Source organism: Capricornis sumatraensis, chromosome 9 (genome assembly GCF_032405125.1).
Source record: "Capricornis sumatraensis isolate serow.1 chromosome 9, serow.2, whole genome shotgun sequence".
Lineage (NCBI taxonomy): Eukaryota > Metazoa > Chordata > Mammalia > Artiodactyla > Bovidae > Capricornis > Capricornis sumatraensis.
In genome coordinates, this window is record NC_091077.1 from 5,652,586 (window position 1) to 5,676,437 (window position 23,852).

The 23,852-nt window shown below is 58.0% G+C and overlaps 3 protein-coding genes across 3 annotated transcripts; 1 reads left to right on the plus strand and 2 right to left on the minus strand.

Moving 5' to 3' along the window:
* Positions 1–575: 575 nt before the first annotated feature.
* On the minus strand, positions 576–9,625 carry YJEFN3 (YjeF N-terminal domain containing 3). The gene is made up of 6 exons (XM_068979266.1): positions 9,567–9,625; positions 4,881–4,989; positions 2,871–2,981; positions 2,538–2,651; positions 2,305–2,455; positions 576–781 (listed from the first exon to the last, which is right to left on the minus strand). The coding sequence occupies exons 1-6, from the start codon at positions 9,623–9,625 to the stop codon at positions 576–578; spliced, it is 750 nt and encodes a 249-aa protein (XP_068835367.1).
* Positions 9,626–10,203: 578 nt separating this feature from the next.
* NDUFA13 (NADH:ubiquinone oxidoreductase subunit A13) lies at positions 10,204–18,869 on the minus strand. The gene is made up of 5 exons (XM_068981305.1): positions 18,768–18,869; positions 12,298–12,376; positions 11,035–11,106; positions 10,584–10,653; positions 10,204–10,391 (listed from the first exon to the last, which is right to left on the minus strand). The coding sequence occupies exons 1-5, from the start codon at positions 18,859–18,861 to the stop codon at positions 10,272–10,274; spliced, it is 435 nt and encodes a 144-aa protein (XP_068837406.1). The 5' UTR covers positions 18,862–18,869; the 3' UTR covers positions 10,204–10,271.
* Positions 18,870–19,712: 843 nt separating this feature from the next.
* Positions 19,713–20,534, plus strand: TSSK6 (testis specific serine kinase 6). The gene has a single exon (XM_068981485.1). The coding sequence runs from the start codon at positions 19,713–19,715 to the stop codon at positions 20,532–20,534; it is 822 nt and encodes a 273-aa protein (XP_068837586.1).
* The last annotated feature ends 3,318 nt before the right edge of the window (positions 20,535–23,852 follow it).

Below are 23,852 nucleotides of genomic sequence, written 5' to 3' on the forward strand. Positions count from 1 at the left end.
GGATGGGGGAGGGACGCGGCCACAGGCCACGCCCCAAGCAGGCCACGCCCCGTCTGAGCAACTCCCCGGCCCGAGGTGACTTGGGTGACCACCCCTCTGGGGCGACCCCCTCGGTGCATCCGGCTGTACCTCCGCCCTCGGGCTTGGCCTGCGTCCCCTCGTCGCCGACTGGTAGTCCCTTCCTGAGCCCACCCTCCCTTCTCCACGTCGGGAAGTGCCTCCTGGAACAGAGCCTGAAGCCGTCCGGACATTCAGGCTTTAGGCAGCCCTTTAGGCGGCTAGAAATCCTCCCCCGGGTCTCACTTCGAATCTGTTGGCTTTAGGTCGCCCCGAGCGGGCTGGCAATCAATCCCACCCGGAATCCACCCGCCACTCCTGTGGCTCCAGTTTTCTCGGAGGCCAGCGGGAAGTCCCACGTGCGTCTGCCCTCCATCCCTCCCGCCTTGGGCCACGGGACGACCGGTGGGCAGTCCCCCCCGCCCCAGGCTGCCCGCCCCCGCGGCAGACGCGGCGCACAGAGGAGGCCCAGGCGAGGGGGCAGTGGTGGTGCGTCTGTTTATTGGCGCGGGCGCCCGTCAGAGCGCCGCGATACAGTCGGTGCCCGCGTACCCCGGCAGGCGCAGAGCGAACTTTCGGCGCACGTCGTCGGGCACGAACCTGCCCGCCACGAAGTGGTGGCGCCCGGAGAAGCGGCCGGCGCAGCGCTTGGGCGCCGCCAGCGATACGAGCACGTCGGGTCGTAGCCCGTCCTCGGCGTCGCCGCCAGTCTCTGGGTCCCAGCCTGGGGGAGGAAGGATGGGGGGCGGGAGCCGAGGCTGGGAGGGGTGCTCGCTCTCAGGAGAACCGCCGCCCACCACCCGCTTTCCTTCCCCAGCCTGCGCGGCCTTGGCTCTGACACGTGAGTCCTGGTCAGACCGGCCTCCCCGTAAAACCGAGCGTCTGCCTTCAGCCCAGTTTCTCCTCCCTCCTTGGATGTGTCTCCCTCCCCCTCTGACCACAGCCTTTGCCTTCATACTTGTGTCTCTGCTCCCGTCCTGGGACCCAATCTTCCTCCTCCATCTGACTCAACCTCTGCCGTCAGACTACACCCCTACCTGCGGCTCTTCCCAGGCAGACCTGTCTGTATCCCTCCCTCCCTAACGGCCCTAAGCTCCCCCTCTTAGACTGAAGTCTCTTTCCACCCAGACCTGGAAGCCTCCTCTGACCAGATCCCCACCCTCTACTCAGAATACACTTCTCATCTCCATCCTGTTAAGCCTCCCCCACAAGACCTGTCTCTGCGCCAGCTTCTTGCCTCTGAAGATATGCCCTGCCCTTAGCAACGTGAGCATCCATCCTCCTTCTTCTGACCGGAGACTCTTCCCTCTGACCGGCCTTCATCCTCAGACCAGATCTTGGCTTTTGGCTTGACAGGTCCCAGCCCCTCCCTCACTGGACGGTAGCCTCTGCCATATCTCAGATGAGCCTCCACCTTCAGACTTGGGCTCTTGCCTTCTCTCCCCCCTCCAACCTGTCTGGGGCCACTGACTGAAAGCCTTCTCCCTCTGACTTTTTATTTATTTAAAATGTGTGTTTATCTATTTTTTGGCCACACAGTGCAGCATGTGAGATTTTAGTTCCCTGACCAGAGCTCACACCAGTGCCCCTGCATTGAAAGTGCAGAGTCATAACCCCTGGACCACCAGGGAATTCCTCCTCCCTCTGACTTTAATCCTGCCTTCTCTGATCCTAGCTTCCACCCTCAGACTAGGGGCACTAATAACCCCTTCTGAGCTAACAGGGCGACCCCCTCCGTCCTAGGCTGTCTGTTCAGACACCAGCTTGCAGCCTCTCCCCTGACCAGGCTGCCCCCCTCCTCCTTTGCCCACCATCCCCAGCTCTGTGGCATCCTGTGGCTCTAACCCTGGGCTCTTGTAAGCCGGAGGATGTCCCCTGAGTCTGGTTGCCCCCACGGAGGGTCCGGCTGGCTAGCAGCTGTTTGTTCCGTCTGCCCATTGCCTAATGGTTCCAACAGGCATGGGGCGGCGGCCAGGATGGGCGAGGCCTTTGCCGAGTGAGCTCACGTCTGCCTGGGTGACTGGGCCAGGATGGGCAGAGGGCACGCCGTGCAGGGTGTAAAGGGGAGGGAGCCAGGGTCACCTGGGCCCCAGGCTGGGCACTGCCCATCCAAAGGATGGACATGACCCTCGGCCTTGCCCGGAGTGTAGAAGCCATCCGCGGTGAGGAAGCATGCTCTGGTGGGCAAACAGGCTTCCGCCCAAGCCCACCTCCCTACCCCTCGTGCCCCCCCTCCACCTGGCGTGCCTGAGGGGATGTCCAGGCTCACAAGCGGGATGGACAGTAGCTTAAGTGTGGCCAGCGCGCGTGTGCAAGGACCCCCGACCTCGGCCGGCTCCACACCAGGGCCCAGCACAGCGTCCACCACCAGCCTGTATGCGTTGTTGATGAGCTGGACCTGGGAGAGCGAGGCACAGGCATGGTCGGGGCGGCCTGGGGGCTCTGTCCCCCACCACCCCTCGGCTGCCACCCAAGCTGACCTCTGCGGGCAGATAGGACAGGAAGGGGATGTCCATCTTCTCACACTGAGTAGTCAGGTCCCGGTGCAGTGGGTCTGCTGAGCGCGCGGGGTAGAAGATGGTGGGTTCGTACTCCTGCGGGAAGCAGGAAGGGGTCGGCACTGGGACCCTCCCCGGCTCCCCACCGGGCCTCTGCTCCCAGCTTGGCAGGAACTGCCTGATGCAAGCACTGGGCGTATTCTGTCTCCCTCCAACACTGACCAGAGGAGCAAGCGACATTTTCAGGACTGCGGGGTGGGCGGGGGGCGGGGGGGGGGGGGACCCTGGGAGGCCCAGGGCGTCCTCGCTACTCACGAACACCCGCAGGTGCCGCGCGCACGCCAGCCCCACCGCTCCGTTCTGCTCTGGGCCGCACACGACCAGCGCCGTCCTCTGCTTCCGGGGGAGAGCGGGCAGAGGGAACACCTGGCAGGGCACGGCAAAGGCAAAGGCGAGGAGTTCGGAACGCCCCCCCTCCCGAGGCCGGCGGGGAAACTGAGGCCCGGGGTGGAGGAAGGGGCGGGGCTCGGGCCAGGAGGCGAGAGGGCAAGGCCCGGGAGAGGTGTTCTGGGGGTGGCACGGGGCCCCTAGGGGCCTGTTTCCTTGTTGGAGACCTAGAGTCCTTGCCTCGGGCTCTCTCAAGCTTGAGCAGAGAAACATGCCTCCCGCCACCACCCGAGCCGGAGTGCGGTTTGTTTATTCTCGGCCTGAGCTGCAGACATTCTTCCACCTTTTTCCGCTGCGGTGGCTGCCCCTTCTCCCGCCCACGTTTCCAGGCCTGCCTCCCTCCAGGAGGCCCCAGGGTTGGGGACGGGAGGCGGGGGCTATTTTTCCAGCCCGCCATGCCCTGCCTCTCTCTCCTCTGCCCTGCTCCCTGTCTTTCTCTCTGTGTCTCTGACTGTGCATAGGTCGGCCTTGGCTTCTGTGCTCACTCCCCGCCGGTGGCTCTGGAGACAGACCCCAGGGTAGAAGGCTCAGTTTTCCACCTTGCTTCCTACATGACTCTGGGCAAGCCATGTTACTTCTCCTGAGTTGTTATGTGTTCTTCCAACTCTTCCGGGCCCAACCCTTTTAAAGTAATGACAATAATATTATACTTGTTTCTCTCCAGTCTCTGTCTTCGCCTCTGTGTCTTTCTCTCTCTCTCTCTCTCAGACTCTGTGTCTCTCTTTAACGCAGGAGCTGAGTCTCAGCCCAGATTCTCTGCTTGGCCTCAGCTCACTCTCCTCCCGGCACCTCTACCAAGTAGCAGTAACAGTGACTCTGACGGGCTTCTGAGGTCTCCAGGGGGCCAAACCATACTCTTAACTTCCAACCACACCAAGGGAGTTCTTTCCTTTTGGAGTCTCCTCCCTAGGGTCTCAGCAAGGTCCTGACTCACCTTGATCATACCTATGACCCCACCACGCCATGCCCAGAGCCCCAGACCTGACCTAGTCAGGCAGAGTCATAATGTCTGGCTGGCTTGCTTCTGGATAGACACAAAGCTTTCAATGTGAAAACTGGATGGTTGGTCTTCAACAGCCAAGCATGAGGTTACTTTACTGGGTTTGCTTTTGTGGCTTTGATTTTCATTGTTCTTCTTCTGAGCATCTCACTCAGGATATGTTTCTCTTGGAAAAAGGAACGTTTAAGTTAAAAAAACAGTGGCGTCCACGTAAAGAAAGATAAGAAGTTTTTTCAAAAGTATACAGTGGTGATCAGAAGAGGAAGAAGGGAAAAGGAAGAGGAAGAGGTTACCTGCTGGAGCCCTGACTCGACTGCGCACTTTTCTAGAGTTTGTGTTTATTCTTTGGTGTCAGTTTATTACCCTTTGTCAGACGAGAAAACAGGCCCAGCGTGGTCTGGCAGCATGACACGGACCACTGGATAGCAACTGCTCTGTTGCAGGCACTCTGAAGCCTGGGGATTTGTCGCAAAGCCAAATAAATATAGCTCTACTCCTCCCCACCTCTGGGCCTCAGTTCCTGGACCCGTGGCAGGTAGCTGTTTGGGGTGCTCAGACTTAGGAAGCTGACGTCCCCTCTGCTCAAGACCCAAGAGGTGGCAGAGACCGGCAGTCAAGGGCCCCAGACCCATCTCTGTAGTTGCTTCCACACCTCTGGGCGACCCCTGTCTCTGTCCTGACGTTCAGCAACCCCCTGGCCGGGGCCAGTGACGGACCTTGGTCTCCTCATTTGAGTGATGGGCTGGGGTGGCCCCAAGCCAAGAGGGCTATCTTGAGGGCGGAAATGACCACCCTGGCCGGGGGCCACGCAGCGAGGCCTCCGCTTTGCTGAGCCGGCCGTCTGCTCGGGGTCGAGGCTGAGAAGCAGGCGCAGGTACCTTGGTCACAGCCACGGCACTAGCGTGGCCACACCACTCCACCAGCTGCTGCCGCCCAAAGCGATAGTCCTCCAGCAGTTCCCGCTCCAGGGCCGCTGCCTCTGCGGTGCTGAGGGTCAGGGTGGGGAGGCACAGACAGACGGAAAGACAGACACTCAGCTGGAGCCAGAAGCGTGCCGCCAGCGTTCTGAGCCAGGCCCTAACACCACCCCCACTCCCGCGCCCAGAGCTGAAGACCCTTATCGGTTCCCTCATCTGTCCCACACAGGGGTGAATGGAAGCCTGCCCAGGGAGGCAGTGGGAGTTTCGAACACAAGCCTGAGGCCTGGGAGCCCTCTGGTGGTAGAGGAAGCACATGGCAGTGCGTGTTCGTTCCACGGCCCCAGCGTATGGGCGCCTGCAGTCATGTATGGATGTGAGAGCTGGACCGCACAGAAGGCTGAGAGCTGGAGAACGGATGCTCCCAAATTGTGGCGCTAGAGAAGACTCTTGAGAGTCCCTTAGACTGAAAGGAGATCAAACTAGTCAATCCCAAAGGAAATCAACAATGAATATTCATTGGAAGGACTGAGGCTGAAGATGAAGCTTCAATAATTTGGCGACCAGATGAGAAGAGCCAACTCACTGAGCCAACTCCTAATGCTGGGAAAGATTGAGGGCAAGAGCAGAAGAGGGTGACAGAGGATGATACGGTTGGACGGCATCACCAACTCAATGCAAACTCCGGGAGATAGTGAAGGACGGGGAAGCCTGAAGTGCTGCGGTTCGCAGGGTCGGAAAGGGTCAGACATGACTTAGTGAGTGAATAACAGGAACAGTGGGGGCCTCCCCCAGATGCTGGAAGCCCCCAAAGCATGAAGAACCCAGCGTAGGCAGCAGAGCACAAAGGGCTTAGCTGTTGGGGGCAACGTGTGGATTTCAGGCAGTGGAAACCACTGAGGGAACTCTAGGACACTGGAGGGGGCAGACTGGACTGGAGATGCCTGGGAGAGGTGGGTTTTAAAGGCTGCAGAGGATTTTAATGGTTCATGTGAGGTGGTGGCTGTGGGGACTGCAGCCATGAGACTCACTGGTGATTCTTCTCTAGATGCAGTGGTAAAATTCAAAAGACCGTGGACTTCCCTGGTGGCAGTGGGTAGAATCCGCCTCCCACTGCAAGGGCACAGGTTCGATCCCTGGCCTGGGAGCCAGGGATCCCAGAGCAACTAAGTGTATGCGTCACAACTACCGAGCCTGCACTCGAGAGCCCACGCTCTGCAACAAGAGAAGCCACGGCGATGAGGACCGGGCGCTGCGACGGAGAGTAACCCCCACTCACGGGAGCCAGAGAAAGCCCAAACAGAGCCAGGGAGACCCCGTGCAGCCCCAAATAAAAGAAGCTGAGATAAATCAATTTTTAAAAATTCGAATAATCGTGGCCAGAGAGATGGAGCCAATGTCGTTGAGGTGAAGCTCTGCCCCCAGCTTGCCGAGTGACAGGTCTGACTCCTCTCTGAGCCTTGCTTTCTTCCTCCTTTGCAAAAGTGAAGGCAGGACAGGCTAGATAATTTTTGAGGTCCAGTGCAGAATGCAAATGTGGGGCCCCTTGATCAATAATTATTAAGAATTTTAAGATGGTGACGGCAGAGCATTAAGCCGTGTTGGGCTCTTCTAAGAGCAGGGCCCAGCCCCAGTTTAGGGGGGCCTTCCAAGGGACATGGGCTTGGTGGCTGCAGAGAGGAAAAGCTGGCACTGAGGATGGGAAGATGTTCCTCGTGCCAGAATCAGGGGCTGGAGCAGCTGAGCAGAGTCTATAGCCTGATGCCAGCTTCCCCTAGCCAGGACCCCTCCCAGGTGAGGAAGAGCACTTGCCCCCAGCTTATTAGCACACCCTTGAGTATAATAATAATAATGATACATATAATAATAATAATTATTACTTTAAAAGGATCGGGCTCAGAAGAGTTGGAAGAACATATAACAACTCAGGAGAAGTAAAATGGCTTGCCCAGAGTCACATTGGAAGCAAACTGGAAAACTGAGCCTTCTACCCATGGGTCTGTCTCCAGAGCCGTGGATGAGGTATGAGCAAAGAAGCTGAGGCCGACCTACAGATAGGCAGAGCTTATTGGGGTGAATCCTGAGGCTGTCTTCTTAAATTCTGTGAGGAGGAGACTACAACCTTCTAGCTAATTTTGTAGTGTGACCAGGCCGGGCAGCAGGAGGGCTGGAGTTGGGAAGCCAGGACTGCTATGGGATGGGAAGTCAGGGAGGGCTTCCTGGAGGAGCTGACCTGGAGTACCACGGGAGGTAATTCAAGTGGCAAGAACAATGAAGGTCAAGGTCCGGTGGTGGAAGTGAACTTGTCAGATTCAAGGGACAGGAGAGAGGCAGAGAGAGTGAGGCTGAGAAACTTGGTCAGACACGCTGCAGGGTGTCACATGATGGAGATGGGGCTCAGGGCAAGGTGACATGCCTCATGACCCCAGCAAGCAGAGCCACATTCAAGCCCACGCTTGTCTGCAGCTGACACTGTAGGTTGAAGGGCCAGGTAGGGAAAAGGAGCTCCCGGTGGGGCCATATGAAGAGCGCCCCCAGGGCAGGCAGGCCCAGGGGCTTCTCTGGTGGCACAGTGAATAGGAGTCCGCCTGCCGATGCAGGGGACACAGGTTTGATTCCTGGCCTGGGGAGATTCCACGTGCTTTGGAGCAACTAAGCCCCTGCATCACAGCTGCCGAGCCTGTGGGCTAAGGGGCCCACGCGCCTCCACTGCCGAGCCCGCGGGCTCGGGGGCCCACGCGCCGCCACTGCCGAGCCCGCAGGCTGTAATTCCTGAAGCCCACACACCTACAGCTTGTGCTCTGCAACTAGAGAGCCCACCAGGATGAGAAGCCAGTGCTCCGTGACAAAGAGTAGCCCCCACGCGCCGCGACCAGAGAAAGCCCATGTGCAGTAACGCGGCTCATCCCCCATCTTCAGCCTGAGACACCTCTGCTGCCCCCCTGGGAGGGCTGGGGAAGATCATCCATCCTCCTCCTTTTTTCCTCTGTTCTGAAGATCTGGCCTCTGGCCTCCATGCGGAGGCTTCCTGGGATTCCCTGGTGGCTCAGATGGTAAAGAATCCGCTTGCAAGGCGGGAGACCTGGGTTCCATCCCTTGGAAAGATCCCCTGGAGGAGGGCATGGCAACCCACTCCAGTATTCTTGCCTGGAGAATCCCCACAGAGGAGCCTGGCGGGCTACAGTCCACGGGGTCGCAAAGAGTCAGGCATGACTGAGCGGCTTTCACTCCATTATCTTCCTGCCTAGCGGGTCACCGGAGTGACAACCGGGACTCCACAGGCAAAGGGCAGTCCGGGAACCTGAGGGCTGGGGCAGCAGCTGCTCCGAGTCGGGGAGGGGATATGGCAGAGCTGCTATGGGGCTGAGGAGCAGAGGGTGCTGTTTATGAAGGTGCCTCTTGCTTCTCCAAACCTCTGCCCCCAGGAGAGGAGCTGCAAGGCCCCAGGATTTGCCCACCAGCCCCAGCAGCAGCAAAAGCCCCAAAGGGGGCTCTTCAGAGGTGAAGCTGTGAGGCCAGGGTGTCTGTGCCAGACGCTCCCTGCTCTCTCAGCTCCATCTGCTTCTCTCCACCCTCCCGCCTCTGCCCTCCAGCCCTCCATCACCGCTCACCTGGCTGCTACTGAAATCCGTCCCCTTAAACTCCACATGAGCCATGGGGGCTTTGAAAACTTGAATGCTAGACTTCCCAAACCTCCCCAGCCTTTAGAGAATATTTAGTCAAATCCCTCAGCAGACTTACATGCTCCCCAGTGTCTCCCACGTGGGCCTCCTCTCCCCGTGCTCCACTCCGACCCAACACACAGCACCTCATCGTTCCCCGGTTGGCATCTGAGGCCCCTCCGTGCCCCACACCAGGTGAAGTCACAGCTCCAGCTTCTAGAACATTTTCCTCCCCCTGCCTTGCATGTGCTGAGTCTCTAGCTGAGTCTGAATACCACCCAAGTACTGCACAGGACCTGCCTTGAGAAGAGGGGCTGAGTGGACGGCCGGCAGGGTCTGGTTTAGAGAGAGCCCGGCTTGGGATCCCATATCGCACACACTTTGAGGAGGACACAGGATGACGACTTAGGATCACGTGGAAGACACAATCGCAGCTGCCAACTCCAGACCCCAAATTCATCAGCCCACTGGCAAGTGGCCCGTGTAGTTAAAAATCGCTTTAATCCGAGCTCAGCCAGCGGCTTCCCTCCCCAGTCTTCAGTTTTATTCTCTGAACAAGGGGTTTAGTAGTAGGGGGGACTACCAAGGAGGGTGTGAGCATCTGAGGAGCTGAAAGCCTGCAGCTCTTCCCAGATGGGGAACAAGGGGTATGGCTTCAGGGTCCCTGGGACAGATGGAGAGGAGGTGGGCCTGCTTAGGCTGCGTGTGTTTGGTGGGGATGGGGTGGGGGAAGCAACCAGTGGTGCTGATGAATAATTCATGAGGGGCAGGCCTGCTGCAGATGCCGTTTCCCTGGCAACGCAGCTTTGGAGGTGTTGGCAGCCGCAGGTTTAGTCCCTCCAAGGAAATTCGAAATTCCGGGATGGGCCTGCCATTCTCCCCGCCCCCTATCCGTCATGCCTCTGCCTCCCATCTACAGCCCTGGTTCCCCAGGCCTTCTTCCAGCCATGCCCCTGCTTCCCTCTGGTCCCTCTCCCAGGCTGACCTGAGGAAACACCGCTCTTCGGGCGCCTCCGCTAGGTCCGGGCCATCCGTGCCGCTCATGGCGGAGGCGATCTGCGCGCACACAGGCAGCCACCACTGCCACAGCCTTTTAAACCATCCCCGGGAGGGGGCGTCCCCTGTCCTCCCGCCCACTCTGTGTGTCCGCCAATCAGGAGACGCCGCGAAGGCGCTGCGCATGGCTATTGGCTGTAAAGTGCAAGTGGACTTAACCCCTTCGTGCCAGGAGTGGAGCTGCCCATGCGATGGCCGGAATCCCAAGTTCTGAATACTGGCAGGGAAACAAAGTCTGGAGGGACAGCGATGGGCTCATTACCCCCGCTATGGGGTCCTGGCCTGGGTGCAAGCCGACGCGCCTCTGCTGCGCCCCTCTCCAGCCAGGTACACTCCGATACAGGTCGCCCATCCACCCACCGGTACCCCAGTGGAGAAGACCCCCCAGTCTGAAGAGGCTGGCTGCCAACAAGCAGGGTTTCAGCAAGGGCAGAGAAAAGTCCAGGCACATTTGGCAGCCGACGCTGAAGGGCGATCCAGGGGCCACCCCACTGGCATCTTCTTAGTCCCCACACCTCCTCTGACACCCCACCCCGACTCAGTCCCTGGGACACAGGCAGACCAATCACCGAAGCGTTTATTTTCTCCTAGTGGGGAGGGGACGCGGGCCCAGCAGTCTCTGGGGCGCGGGCCCCTACGTGTACCATATGAACCCATAAGTGGAGTTGAGAATCTCCTCGCTTGTGCGCAGCCCGTAGAGCTCGCCCATCATGGGAGTCACCCAGCGCGTGGTGTGGAACACGGACTCACCCACCTGTGGGCATGGAGGGGCATGGGTGGGTCTCAAGAGCCTGCTGGGACCCCACCAGGCCTGGCAGCCCCTGTGCCTCTACCCGGAACAGCCTCCCCCTTCTGGCACCTGGCACCCACTCCCCCAAAGCCCCAGGTTTTCCGTGGGAGGCTGCGTTTCTGCAGCAGCCTGGACCCTGTGGGGCTGAGGACCCACCTTCCAGCCCGGCACGTCCTTCATGATAGTTGCCTCCTCCTCCAAGTTCTCCCGAAGCATCTGGAGAACCCTGCAGGGAGACAAGGTGGGAGGTGGGGGACAGGGCTGATCCCTCCCAGGGCCCCTGCCTAACCAACCTGCCAGACCTGCCCCTCCTCCAGCTCCCTGTCACCTCCCACGGCTCTCAGCCCTGCACACATGCTGATCTCTGCTTTACTTCCTTCCCCTGGCAAACTCTTGCAGCCCTCCAATGCCAAAGCCCCTTCCTCCAGAAACATTCACTCCCCATCTTGGGTCTCTCCTGCAAGTCAAGTATGGGGTCCTCCCCAAGGACAACGGCAGCCCCTGGAGTACAAGGTCATGGCTGTTGAACCCCACGTGCATTCTGGCCTTGTCCCATGGTGCAGGCTGGGGCACTCTGACCTGTGACCTCCTGACCCCAGCAGCCTACCTCCGGTCCTTCTCTGCCTGCAACAGAGGCATCAGCGCGATGCGGGCCTCGAAGTCCTCAATCTGTAGACGCCTGTGAAACCCCGAAACCGACACTCAGATCAGTCCACGCTGGGATGGGGGCAGACGATGCGGCCCTTGGACAGGCATTGCCCTGGTGCGCGGCTTGGGGGAGAGGCAGAGGCAAGCAAGGGGGGAAGTGGGCTCAGCCCACCAGCAGCCTGCGATGGGCGTGGGGGATGTGGGGAAACGCAGCTGGCAGAGGCAGCATCAGTCCCCAAGACTGCTGGCTTCACACTTTCTTTTCAGTTCAAAACTTTTTTTTTTTAAACCTAAAAATAGCCCGGGCCTGATGATTGCAGTGAACTGGGGGGAACATTCATCATGAGGTTCTGGGCCTTACAAAACCACATCCTTTTCATCTCAAAATAACCATGGGGGCGGGGGGGGGGGAGCGGGCAAGTATCCTGAGCAGCTTCTTTCTTCTCCCTGCTTTTCGGTGTCTCTACCTCACCAGCCCTGTCTGCTGGGGGCGTGGGGAGAGCAGTCCCAGCGCCCAGGGACCGGGGCTGCCGTCCTCACCAGCCACACACCATGGCTACCACGGTGCCACCTGGGGGACTGGGCCTGGTCTCGCCTGTCCAGGGTGGGGGCCTCGTGTCCAGCACCCACCAGGTGCCCCGAGCTCACTGAACAAAGCGGAGGGCCCTCCACATGCTGGACCTCCTCCAGCACTGCCCTCGTGGCAGGGTGAGCAGGGTCAAGGTGGATGCTGAGGACACAGCGGGGGAGGGTGGGGGCACTGCTGGTTGGGAGCCGGTGAGGAGGGGCCATCTGACAGAGTGCTGGGCAAACTTGGAGGTGGCCAGGGTCCAAACCAAGGCCACGGCAGACTGGGACCCTCAGGCCGGTGTGGCTGGCCCGGCCATTGTCTTGCATGATCTGCCTTTGAAGCCCTGGTATCATCACTGCCCGGGCACCACTGACAAACAGCCCCTGAGGGACAGGGCCTGTCCCTCTGCCTCTGCCTCTGTCTGATGGGCTATGCAAACCAGACCTTGGGGTACCTGGGGGTGGAGCTCAGGGGTACCTAGTGAACACCCAGAGGCAAGCTTCTTACTAACTAGTCAGTCACTCCTTGACAGTAAAGCCCAGAAATGGACTCGCTGGCTCAGGCCCTGAGCTCCGAGGTGCTGATGGGGGCCTGGAGGAGCCCCAAGTCCGCGGCATAAGTCCCCACCCGCCCCTCCGGTGCGGGGCCTACCTGCGCTCGCGGTTCCACCTCATCATGCTCCAGTACCCGAAGAGCAAGGCCCCAATGCCCACGGCGAACATGCTGTAGCCTGCAGGGAGGAGGCACGCTCAGCACCTGCCCGAGGGACAGGCCACCTTGGCCCTTCCTCTCCTAACCCACAACCCACCCACAGCAGGCACTCCAGAAACTGGAAAGAGGGAGAAGGCGAAAGCCCTCACGGAGCCCTGACCAGCCAGCCAGGGCTGTTTCTAACGCCTGTTCTTTGACTACTTGCTTTGTCTCTGTAGAGAGTCCGCCTTCCCCTCCCGTTGACACCCCTACCCCTGCAACTGTAGACCACGCTTCGTCCCAATCACCCACTCTGCGGGCAGGGCACACCAGATGCAAGGCTGCTGCGGCTGCCACACCTCAGCCCCATGCCAGGGTTCCTGGAAGGTACAGGCTGGGCAGAGACTATGGGAGAGCCTGGCAGTCTAAATGGTTACGGCTGGGTGGCCTCAGCCCGTCATTGCCTGGAAGGTTGTTTGAGTTCCTTCAGCCAGCTGGTCCCCGCGGCGAAGGGCGGTGTCCACGCTGGGTCCTGGCCCCACAGAGGGCCCATCGGCCGGGGCCACCTCCCCAGGGGCTCTCATAAGAGGCTGGATGGGGCTGCCAGAGGCAGGCAGTGCCCTGCAGGGGCCACCCGGCCACCCCCTGGGCTCCCAGGGTGCTGCTGCCTTCCAGCCACACGGGACTGAGCCCCCTTCCTGGGACCCCAGGAGACAGAGGCTGAAATGAGTATTTACTGAGCCCCCAGGGCACCTGTACTGTAATTCTGACTGACAGGCTGTGGGCCTGCTGGGGTCTTCAGGGAGGTCTGGATGCCTGGGGCCTGGTTGGGGCTGGCTCGTCCCACACCCCCTTTTCTTCCCAGCCTTGGTCTCTCCTCTGGATGGAACTTGTGGTTGTTAGGATGAGCTCACAAGCTCAGCCAGACTGAGCCCCATGTAACACCCAGTAAAGGGCCAGTAAATGGTGGGTAAAGCCACTCCCTGGGCCTTGCGGGGGACAAAGTGTGGGCTCTTTCTCCTTTAGCTTGGCTTAGCACAAGACTCATCTGGCACCTCTGTTGGACCCGGAGATAAATGAGAAACTGGCTCAATTTTTCACTCCTTTTAGTTCAACCTGTTAAAACACAAGGTCAAGGCAAGACATTCCCAAGTTATGCGGGACGAGGTAATGGGGCACCTGGTCCCTGCACCGAGAGGCCCGAGTGCCCAGGACCAGCCCTCAGCGCGCCCGTGGCTCGCACACAGTGGCTGACCACCCGCGCTGGGCACGCAGCGTTCCCTCTGCTGGGTGATGTGTGTTTCACCAAAGCTGCCCATTCTCTGCAGACAGGCTCAGGGGTCTCTCCTTCTAACCCAGCCCCGGAGAATAGACCTGGACTGTCCTTGTGAGGGCCTCTTACCCCCACCATTGGGGGCCCATGTGTGGGTCCATCCGGAAGATAAGTTCCAAGAGGAAGGTAGGTGCTGGAGGAGGCTAGAGGAGGAGGGGGGTGCTGGAGGAGGCTAGAGGAGGAGGGGGGTGCTGGAGGAGGCTAGGGGAGGAGGAGGTGGGTGCTGGAGGAGGCTAGAGGAGGAGGGGGGTGCTGGAGGAGGCTAGGGGAGGAGGGGGGTGCTGGAGGAGGCTAGAGGAGGAGGGGGGTGCTGGAGGAGGCTAGAGGAGGAGGGGGGTGCTGGAGGAGGCTAGGGGAGGAGGGGGGTGCTGGAGGAGGCTAGGGGAGGAGGGGGGTGCTGGAGGAGGCTAGGGGAGGAGGGGGGTGCTGGAGGAGGCTAGGGGAGGAGGGGGGTGCTGGAGGAGGCTAGGGGAGGAGGGGGGTGCTGGAGGAGGCTAGAGGAGGAGGGGGGTGCTGGAGGAGGCTAGAGGAGGAGGAGGGGGGTGCTGGAGGAGGCTAGAGGAGGAGGGGGGTGCTGGAGGAGGCTAGAGGAGGAGGGGGGTGCTGGAGGAGGCTAGGGGAGGAGGGGGGTGCTGGAGGAGGCTAGAGGAGGAGGGGGGTGCTGGAGGAGGCTAGGGGAGGAGGGGGGTGCTGGAGGAGGCTAGAGGAGGAGGGGGGTGCTGGAGGAGGCTAGAGCCCACTCCAGGACCCTTGCCTCGAGAATCCCATGGACGGAGGAGCCTGGCGGGCCACAATCTGTGGCATCACAGAGAGTCAGACACAGGGAGGGACTAAACAAGTAAGGCGACCTTCCCTCCAGCTCACCTAGTCCTCCCAGACAGCACGAGGCTGAGGCCCCAGGCCCTCAGGCGCGTATCCGCGCCTCCTCTGGGGGGAGACGACAATGGGGCGGGGTGGGGGTCGCATATCCAGAGAAGGGTGCAGGCCACGAGTAAAGACGGCCTGAATAAACAGAAATGCATCCTGTGCTCATGGATCGGAATTCAACATTGTTCACATGGCAGCAGTCTCCAAACCGAGGCACAGATCCAACCCAGTTCCCATCAGAATCCCTTCTTCCCCTACAGTCCCACAGAAATTGACAAGTAGCTCGGAAAATTCATGTGGAAATGCAAGGGCCCAGAACAGCTGAGATAGTTCTGGGAAAGAACAAAGTCGGAGGACTCGTCAAACTTACCACGCAGCTGTGTGTACAAGACAGTGTGCACTGGCGAAAGGACAGACATGTACATCGGTGGAACAGAGCTGACAGTCCAGAAATAAACCCTCACATTTACGGTCGATTGATTTTGGACAAGGGTGCCAAGATAATTCAATGGGGAAAGAACAGTCTTTTCAGCAAATTGGACAACGGGGTAGCCACATGCAGAAGAATAAAGTGTGCATCTCCCGCCCTCCATACACAAAAATTAACTCAAAATGGATCGAAGACCTCAATGGAAGAGCTAAAACTGCAAAACTCTTAGAAAACAGAGAAGTCATTCTGTGACCTAGGATAAGGCAACGATTTCTTAGATTAGACGCTGGCCACACAAGTGATAAGAGAAAAAAACAGATGAACTGGACACTGCTGAAATGTAAAACTTTGGTGCTGCAGGAGTCACCATCAACAAGCTGACAAGACAACCCACAGAATGGAAGTATTTGTAAATCATGTATCTGATAAGGGAATGGTATCCAAAACATACAAAGAACTCTTAAAATTCAATAATAAAGACTAACCACCTAATTTAAAAATGTGCCAAGGGTCTGCATAGATATTTTTTCAAGGAAGCTACACAAATAGCCAGAAAACACAGGAAAAGGTGCTCAACGTTATCAGTCCCCAGGGAAATGCAAACCAAAACCTCAGCAGATACCACCTCACGCCCACCAGGACGGCTAAAATTTTCTTTTAATGGAAGACAATTAGTGTTGTCCAGACACAGAGAAATGGGAATGCCCATACACTGTAGGTGAGAACATAATTTGGTATAGCCAATTTGGAAAACAGTTTGGCAGTTCCTCAAAATGTTAAATGTGGAGTTGCCAAGTGACCCAGCAACCCCACTTCACCTAAGAGAAAGGAAACATACAACAGCAACCCATACAAGAATGGTCACAGCAGCCCAAAGATGGAAACAATTCAAATGTCCGTCGAATAGTAAATGGACACACAAGATGTCCAGCCATACACGGTTACTCAGCCATAATAAAGAAGGGAGCACTGATACTACAGCATATACATTAAAAACGTGCTGCGAGGACTTCCCTGGTTGGCCAGCGGTGAAGAGTCTGCCCGCCAACACAGGAGACACCGATTCCATCCCTGATCCAGGAAGAAGCCCCTGCACGACTACGGAGCGTGCACTCTAGAGCCCAGCAGCCCCAACTCCCCAGCACATGAGCTGCAACCACTGAGCCCACGCACCCGAGAGCCCACGCTCCGCAGCAAGAGGCAACATCGCCACGGGAAGCCTGTGCACAACCAGAGCGGCCCCCCACTCGCCGCGGACAGGGAAAAGCCCACACCGTGGTGGAATCCCAGCACAGCCGAAAATAAACAAACAAAACATATTAACAAAGAACATGCTGAGAAAAGTTAGACACAGACACATCGTTAACTATGCCATTTATATAAGAGGCAAGTCCCTAGAGACAGGAAGCAGACCCGTGACTGTCGGGGGCTGGGGGAGAATGCGGAGCGACGGTTAATCAGCACAGCATTTCTTCTGGGATGAAAATGCAGATGGCAATGCAATGGCTGCACAACGGAGAACAGACTAAACATCGGTCTGTACACGTGAAATGGGTCATTATATGGTATGGCATGTGAATCTCGATTAAAATGGTAAAGATACCAGAAAAAAAAGGGCCACTCACTGGTGCAGGAGGGTATGGAGAGAGGAGAGCGGGGTGTGAGAGGCCAGGGGAAAGGGGGGGTGACAGTCGCTTCAGTAGTTGTGTGGATCAAGGGTGGCCTGAGCCAGCCTGGCACGCTACAGCATGCTGGCGGTGAGTGGTCCAGGCAGAGAAAAGGGGAGTGGGTGCCGAGCTTGGGGTCATGGTGCCTGGACAAGAGCAAGACCGATGGAGAGAAAGCAGCTGTGGGTGAGGGTGGAGAACAGAAAGGAGGGCAGGGTGCAGGCTAAGAGTCAAGTCTGTACACCTGCTGTTCCCTCTGCCTGGGCAACTCCTTTCAGAGAGGGCCTCTCGCCCATTCTGGCTCGGTAAGGCCCCGCGTAACCTGGGCCTCAGCACTGGCCACAATGGGCAATTACCAGCAATGCGTCTGTCTCCTCCACTGGGTGAGCTCCTCAGGATGGAGCCTAGCACTAAGACGCGTTCAACAGTTACTAAATGGAGGCGCACTAACTAGATGTGGGTACATAAACAGAGACCACACCTCAGAAAGGGTTATATTCCTCACCCCTCTGCAGCCAGGAAAGACGGAGGTGGTCTGGACGTGCACCAGGGGGAGCAGGTGTAAAGGGCTGACAGTGGGGGACGCAAGCACAGGCGCGGGCAAGGCCCACTGCTGAGAGGAACAGGATACAGGCCGCGTGTGCGACTGCAAAAGGAGAGAGATGCTAGATATGGGAGCCCAGGGGGACCCAGGGCTGGGGTTCCTGTGCGGCCTGGACTGGACACAGGTCACGGAAGGACACATGTGTAAACAGAGCTCATGCCACACACCCGAGGAGTGCTCTAGCCTGGGTGCTAAGCTAAGACTGTGAGAAAAGACGACACAGACCGCATTATATTTGTTGAATCTAGGAGTGAGTCCCCCCTAGTGCCCGGTGCTCCAAATCTAACCTGCAACTGTTTTTGTATGGTCCTCAGGCTAAGCATACTTTTAGGTTGGTAAAGTTGTAAAATAAGCAACAGGGGAGAAAGACTATCTGGCCAAGAAAGCAGAAAATACTTACCTGGCTCTTCACGGAAAACGTTTGCCAACCTTTGTTCCAAATTACAAAAAAGCCAGTACAGAGCAAGGGAAGACTTGAGTTTTTAACCTAACGTTAACTTTTCTCTGTCTTAATTATAACTTAAAAAAAAATCATGCCCATGAATTTTTTCCTGCTTTTTAATTGAGGCATAATTTGCAAAGCAGGCACATGTTTTAAATGTAAAGCTCAATGAGTTACAGCAAAATGTTCACTCTTAACTTGGTTGACATTCTTTGTATTTCTGTTAATCTTGGGTGCAGTGTATGGGCGTTTTTTACTTTCTTACATATTTTTGTGTTGACTCCAATAAAAAAATTTTAAAACGTTATTTAGAGCCCTTGAAAATTAGAAGAATCCATATTTCTGGGATATCCTGCAGGCGGGGGCCACCAGCGAGGAACCATTGCGCAGAACTTTTTTTCCGCTACTCCCTCCCCCCCCCCCCCGCCACCCCCCGCAAAACAAAATCTCTCAAATTCCCTGGGTATTCCAGGTTCGGCCCCAGCTTTGCTCTGGGTGGCCCTGTGGGGAGTCGCATCCTCTCTCGTGTCTCCGTCTCCCTACTTATGAAACGGGAACTTGCGGGAAGGCTCCCGGCGGGAGCTAAACTCATTTCAGTTTGTGCTTAGTCGCTCAGCCTTGTCCAGCTCTTTGCGACCGTATGGACTGTAGCCCGCCAGGCTCCTCTGTCCATGGGATTTTTCAGGCAAGAATACTGGAGTGGGTTGTCATTTCCTCCTCCAGGGAATCTTCCTGACCCAGGGATCGAACCTGCGGCTCCTGTGTCTCCTGAATTGCAGGCGGATTCTTTACCCGCTTAACCACCGGGAAAGCCCTCTCTCGGTTTAATCAATGAATTGTAAAATGGAAATAATTAACGGGACCGACCTCAGGGCTGTTACGAGAAGGAAGCAAAGGGCTTAGTACACGGTCGACATATTGCAGCAGTTTTCATTATTGTTAGTACTGAAGCTTTGGGGGATCCCAGGGCGCCGCCTCCTGTCATACGGCGGGGGAAACCTTGGCCCGCTGGACTCCCTGGCGTCCCGACCGCGCCGCGGCGCCCAGAACGCCCAGACCCTGACACCCCGGGGCAGGGCAACACTGACCCGACAGTCCCCGACGCGGAAGGTTCCGCTTGTAGTCGATAGGGCCGTAGCCCCCAACCGGGGGCATGTCCTGCTTCACCTTCGACGCCGCCATGCTTGCAGGACCTGGCACGTCCGGTCGCAGGAGGAAGTTACGCAACGGCGATCGACACCATGCTGAGTGTGGCGGAAGCTGCAGCGCAGGTCTCGGGCCCGACTGGGAAACTTAGGGCGCCGCTGCGCCTGCCCCAGTTCGTGCGAGAGCTCCGTAGCGGGGCCTGGGATCGACTAAGCGCCCTAGCTGCGACCAAAAAGTCCTTATTTTCTCTTCTCCTAGATGGAGGCATGGCTCGGTCTGTGTTAAAGCCTGCAGCCCGTCTGGTCGCCCGAGTTCTTGCACCAAAGGACCTTCCCACTCACCTTCCCTCTGGGGCAATGTGAGGCCAGTTAGAAACCCCAGGTTCCCGAGGGAGCCAGGTATCGTCCCATTTTACCCCCTTGGGGCCCCCTGCGGGCAGCCCAGGGCTCTGCAGGGTTAGGACTGGATTACAAGAAGTTCGGGGACGGCTGGGGCTCAGATTCGGACTCCTGAGGAGCCGCCCCAACCCCAGGCTCTGATTCCACTCCCGTGACGGTCGAGACGCCTTGCTAGTGTCCTCTCATCGGGAACTGGATCATTCAGAGCGCTTATGAGTCACAAAGCCGTAGGGCCTTGGGGAGAGTACCACGGGGCGGGGTCAGGGCCCCCACACCCCACCCCGAGGCAGGGTGACGCCCGCGGTCACTTCACAAGGCAGAAATTGTTACCTGGGCAATAAAAGGCCCCGCGGAGGCGGGGGCCGGGGAGTGGGCACATGGGGGTGCGGGTGTGCAGGTGCCAAGCGCCATGGGTTAGGCCCGAGATCGGAGTCCGGCCGCCCCCCGACAGCAGCCGCCTCCTGCTCCCCACGCGCCCCAGGCGCCACTATGTCGGGCGACAAGCTTCTGAGCGAACTCGGCTATAAGCTGGGCCGCACGATAGGAGAGGGCAGTTACTCCAAGGTAAAGGTGGCTACGTCCAAGAAATACAAGGGCACAGTGGCCATCAAGGTGGTAGACCGGCGGCGCGCGCCGCCCGACTTTGTCAACAAGTTCCTGCCACGCGAGCTGTCCATCCTTCGGGGAGTGCGGCACCCACACATCGTGCACGTCTTCGAATTCATCGAGGTGTGCAACGGGAAGTTGTACATCGTGATGGAGGCGGCCGCCACCGACCTACTGCAGGCGGTGCAGCGAAACGGGCGCATCCCCGGGGGGCAGGCTCGCGACCTCTTCGCGCAGATCGCCGGTGCCGTGCGCTACCTACACGACCACCACCTGGTGCACCGCGACCTCAAGTGCGAAAACGTGCTGCTGAGCCCTGATGAGCGCCGCGTCAAGCTCACCGACTTCGGCTTCGGCCGTCAGGCTCACGGATACCCCGATCTGAGCACCACCTACTGCGGCTCTGCCGCCTACGCGTCGCCCGAGGTACTGCTGGGCATCCCCTACGACCCCAAGAAGTACGACGTATGGAGCCTGGGCGTCGTGCTCTACGTCATGGTCACCGGGTGTATGCCCTTCGACGACTCGGACATCGCCGGCCTGCCCCGACGCCAGAAGCGCGGCGTTCTCTACCCCGACGGCCTCGAGGTGTCCGAGCGCTGCAAAGCACTAATAGCCGAGTTGCTGCAGTTCAGTCCGTCGGCCAGGCCCTCCGCGGGCCAAGTAGCGCGCAACGGCTGGCTGCGAGCGGGGGACTCCGGCTAGAAGCCGGGGTTCCCACCGTTCCCGCCGCCCGGAGCATTGCGCAAGCGCAGGGCACGCGCAAGAAGCGCGCTTCGGTAGTTCCGCGAAGCCGCCGCGCACCGCTGTGCACGCGCCCTTCCCCCTTCCCTACTTCGACGCCGGGGGCCGCAGTCGCCCCTGTTTGGAATTCAGCTACTCCAACAAGATTCCCAAGAGCAGGAAGGCGCATGCGCCCCCTCGGTTACCGGCGAGAAGGCCCCAGGAGGGGGCCAGATGAGAGGAGACAGAAACGTTGCGCCGGTGCAGGGTGAGCGAACGCTACGCGGTGGGCGGTGGCTGCTTGGAGAAGCTGCTGGCGAGCGGACGCGCGCCGAGGGCGTCCATCCACAGCCAGCCCCGCATACCGGTGGGGGAAGGCGCGCTCCAGGCGCTGCCTTTCCTGGAACTTGCAATAAACTCGCTCTTTCTCGCACCTAGCTCTAGCAATGGCCCCCTTTTATGGAGCAGCGGGGAGGGGCTCACTCCTCGCGGAAAGGCAGGCACGGGCACCCCATTTTAGAGAGACTTGTGGCGGTTCTTGCTCCAGGTCTGAAAAGGGAGTTAGGAGGATTCAGAGACCTTTCTGGCTCCCCATCCTGGGCAGACTCGAAAGGGCCTTGGCGTCATCCTCAGCAGTGTGGTGGCCCTGGGAATGGAGGTGTTGCATTGGGGAGCAAGGACCCTAGCACCTTTCTGGTGTTTAAGGATGGGACAGCAAGGGGCGGGGGACGCCTGTCCAGGCAGAAACAGTGTTTACAAAAGAGGAAATTGAGGCCCACACAGGTATCACTTGCCCAAGAACAGCCAGCATTGGCACCCAGATACGTCTGAAGTGGGGCGGGGAGGTGGTGGAAGCTCTCCTTAGTGTTTGGCCCCTTCCTTGGTGGGGCAAAGGAGTCTGGCAGTCATTCTTAATTGTAGAACAGTTACTTTACAATACACTTCACAATATTGTGATGGTTTTCATACCATGAATCAGCTATAGGTACACACACGGCCCCTCCCTCCTGTGCCCCCGTCCCACTCGCGCTTTCATTCATGCTCTGTTCATTCAGGCATTTTTTTGAGCAACTGCTGTGTGCAAGGCACTGGGACACAGCCAAGTGGCTTGGATCCATCCATGTTCCCAGCGAGGGAGCAAGTGGAAAGTCTAAGAATGGCGTGAAGATAAAATAATTGTGAGTCGTGCTAAATGCCAGGTGGGGGTGAGCAAGGAGGGGCTGAAGGGAAGGAACCAAACACTGGAAACAGGAGCGCCTCCAGGAGAGGATGGAGCTGGTGTGTCAGGAACGCTCGAATTCCCGTTGCTGGAATGGAGGTAGAGAGGGGTATGTGTCTGCTGTCCCCACAGGGTCTGGGGAAGGTTGGGGGTTATTTTGCTTGCGATGAGGTTTTTGAATTTAGTGACAGCGGCTGTTGTCATTTGGGTGTACGGGAAACACCTCCCTCGGTGCTCATCCTGTCTGCCTCCACCAGAGCCCAGGTCCCTGAGGAGAGTGGCCAGTTTCTGCTCCCTCACCCTCCACGGCTCTCAGGTACCTTGGGGATTGATTATGCGCCAGCTCTCCCTCCACTCCCTTCAAATAGGATGTGATCCCAACCACCTCATTTTACAGAGCAAGAAACAGGGTGAGAAGAGGGAAATGTCTTGCTCACTCAGAAAAAAGCCCACATCCTTTCCCCTTGGCCCCAAGGTCCAGTCACACCGCTCTCCTCTGTCCTCAACCTGCCTTGCTTGGTCTCACCTCTGAGCATTTGCACGGGCTGACACCATCCCCAGCACTTTTCCCTTCTCTTCATGCGAGACTTGGCCTAAAAAGGTCACCTCTCACGAGGTGCCATTCTTTCCCTCCTCACCCCCCTCACAAGGTGTGATCCCAATGGCTGGGGCATGGCACATGCCTTGTTGTGCCCTCTGATTACTGTGTGTAAGCAATGGGCCTGAGGTCGTTCCCCTTATGGCCACACCCATGACTCAGTTATGAGGAAACAGGGTCTCAGGCAGCAGCCTGGTCTCCCATCTATTATCTGGAGAAGATGCGTAAGACTTGCCCTTCCGTTGAGGAGCCTGGGTGCCTGACCCAGCAGACTCACTGGAAGAGGAGCTGTGGAACCCCAGAAGTGGCCTTCTCTCAGTGCTGGGGCGTGTGGGCGCAATCAGCACGTGTCAGAGGTGACAGGCCCGCAGTGTCTTGTACCAGTTCTGTGCCTTGCCCAGGTGAGACCAGGCTGGCCATGGCCGCAGGGGAGGGAAGTCAGACCCCAGGCTGGAGGCAGAGATGCCCCAGTGACAAGTGGCAGCAATAAATAGATAAATGAACAAAAGCACCTAGGAAAACAAGGGGACATTTTATGCAGACTGGAGTTCAAAGTGCTCATAGGTTTCATTTTGTGAGTAAAACCTTGAAACAGTGTGTCAACCTCTGAAAACAAATTTGCACCAGAAATTGTTCATTTCAAAGCCAGCCAGGTGGCTCCCACACTGCACCAGCACTGTCCTGCAGCAGACACCCAATGCTGAGCCAGAAAAGCCCACCACTCTGGGATGGAGGCTGTTGATGGCGAGAACCCAAGCCAAGGGGCAGAATTCACTGCATTCTCACCGCATGCACCCCCATGGCCCTGTGGGTAAACAGGCCACAAAGCGCCACCCAGAGGTAAGGCTATAGCATCCAGGTGGGTGCGTGCTTGTGTGCAAAGTCACGTGACTCCTTGCAACCCAATGGACCATATAGCCCGCCAGGCTCTGTCCAAGAACACTGGAGTTGGTTGCCGTGCTCTCCTCCAGGGAGTCTTCCCTACCCAGGGACCGAACCCGCGTCTCTCATGCCTCCTGCACTGGCAGATGGGTTCTCTACCACTAGTGCCACCTGGGAAGCCCCAGCATCCAGTTCCGTTCTGTCCTGTTCAGTCGTACCCGACTGCGGTGGACAGGGAAGCCTGGCGTGCTGCAGTCCACGGGGTCGCAGAGTCAGACACGACTGAGCCATTCACCTGAAGCATCCAGCTGGGGAAGACTAAATCCCCGCAGCAAGTGAGATCTGCAAGAAGCCCAGGAAACAAGCGTCCGATCCTTCGCTTACCTGTTAAGAAAGGATCACCCTGAAATCCCAAGTCTCCAAGCTGCCCCAAAGCTGGGAGGAAAAACAATGAGACCCCAAAGCCGAGCAGTCAAAAAGAAAACACAGGAAACACATCATCCGTTTCTTTATTATCCTTCAGATTCTAAAACTTCACGACACAACGCATAGCCATTGATTCCAGCGTCTTTATTGGAACTTCTATGCCAGTTTGGTGGTC

Coding starts and splice junctions, on each gene's coding strand:
- NDUFA13 (XM_068981305.1), bottom strand. CDS start 18,861: ATGGCGGCGTCGAAGGTGAAGCAGGACATGCCCCCGGTTGGGGGCTAC. Junction 12,377..18,767: donor TCCGCGTCGGGGACTGTCGG/GTCAGTGTTGCC, acceptor TCCTCCCTGCAG/GCTACAGCATGTTCGCCGTG. Junction 11,107..12,297: donor AGGTGGAACCGCGAGCGCAG/GTAGGCCCCGCA, acceptor GGGGTTTCACAG/GCGTCTACAGATTGAGGACT.
- TSSK6 (XM_068981485.1), top strand. CDS start 19,713: ATGTCGGGCGACAAGCTTCTGAGCGAACTCGGCTATAAGCTGGGCCGC.
- YJEFN3 (XM_068979266.1), bottom strand. CDS start 9,625: ATGAGCGGCACGGATGGCCCGGACCTAGCGGAGGCGCCCGAAGAGCGG. Junction 2,456..2,537: donor TGTCCTATCTGCCCGCAGAG/GTCAGCTTGGGT, acceptor TCGCTCTCCCAG/GTCCAGCTCATCAACAACGC. Junction 782..2,304: donor GAGCCTGGACATCCCCTCAG/GCACGCCAGGTG, acceptor TTCCTCCCCCAG/GCTGGGACCCAGAGACTGGC.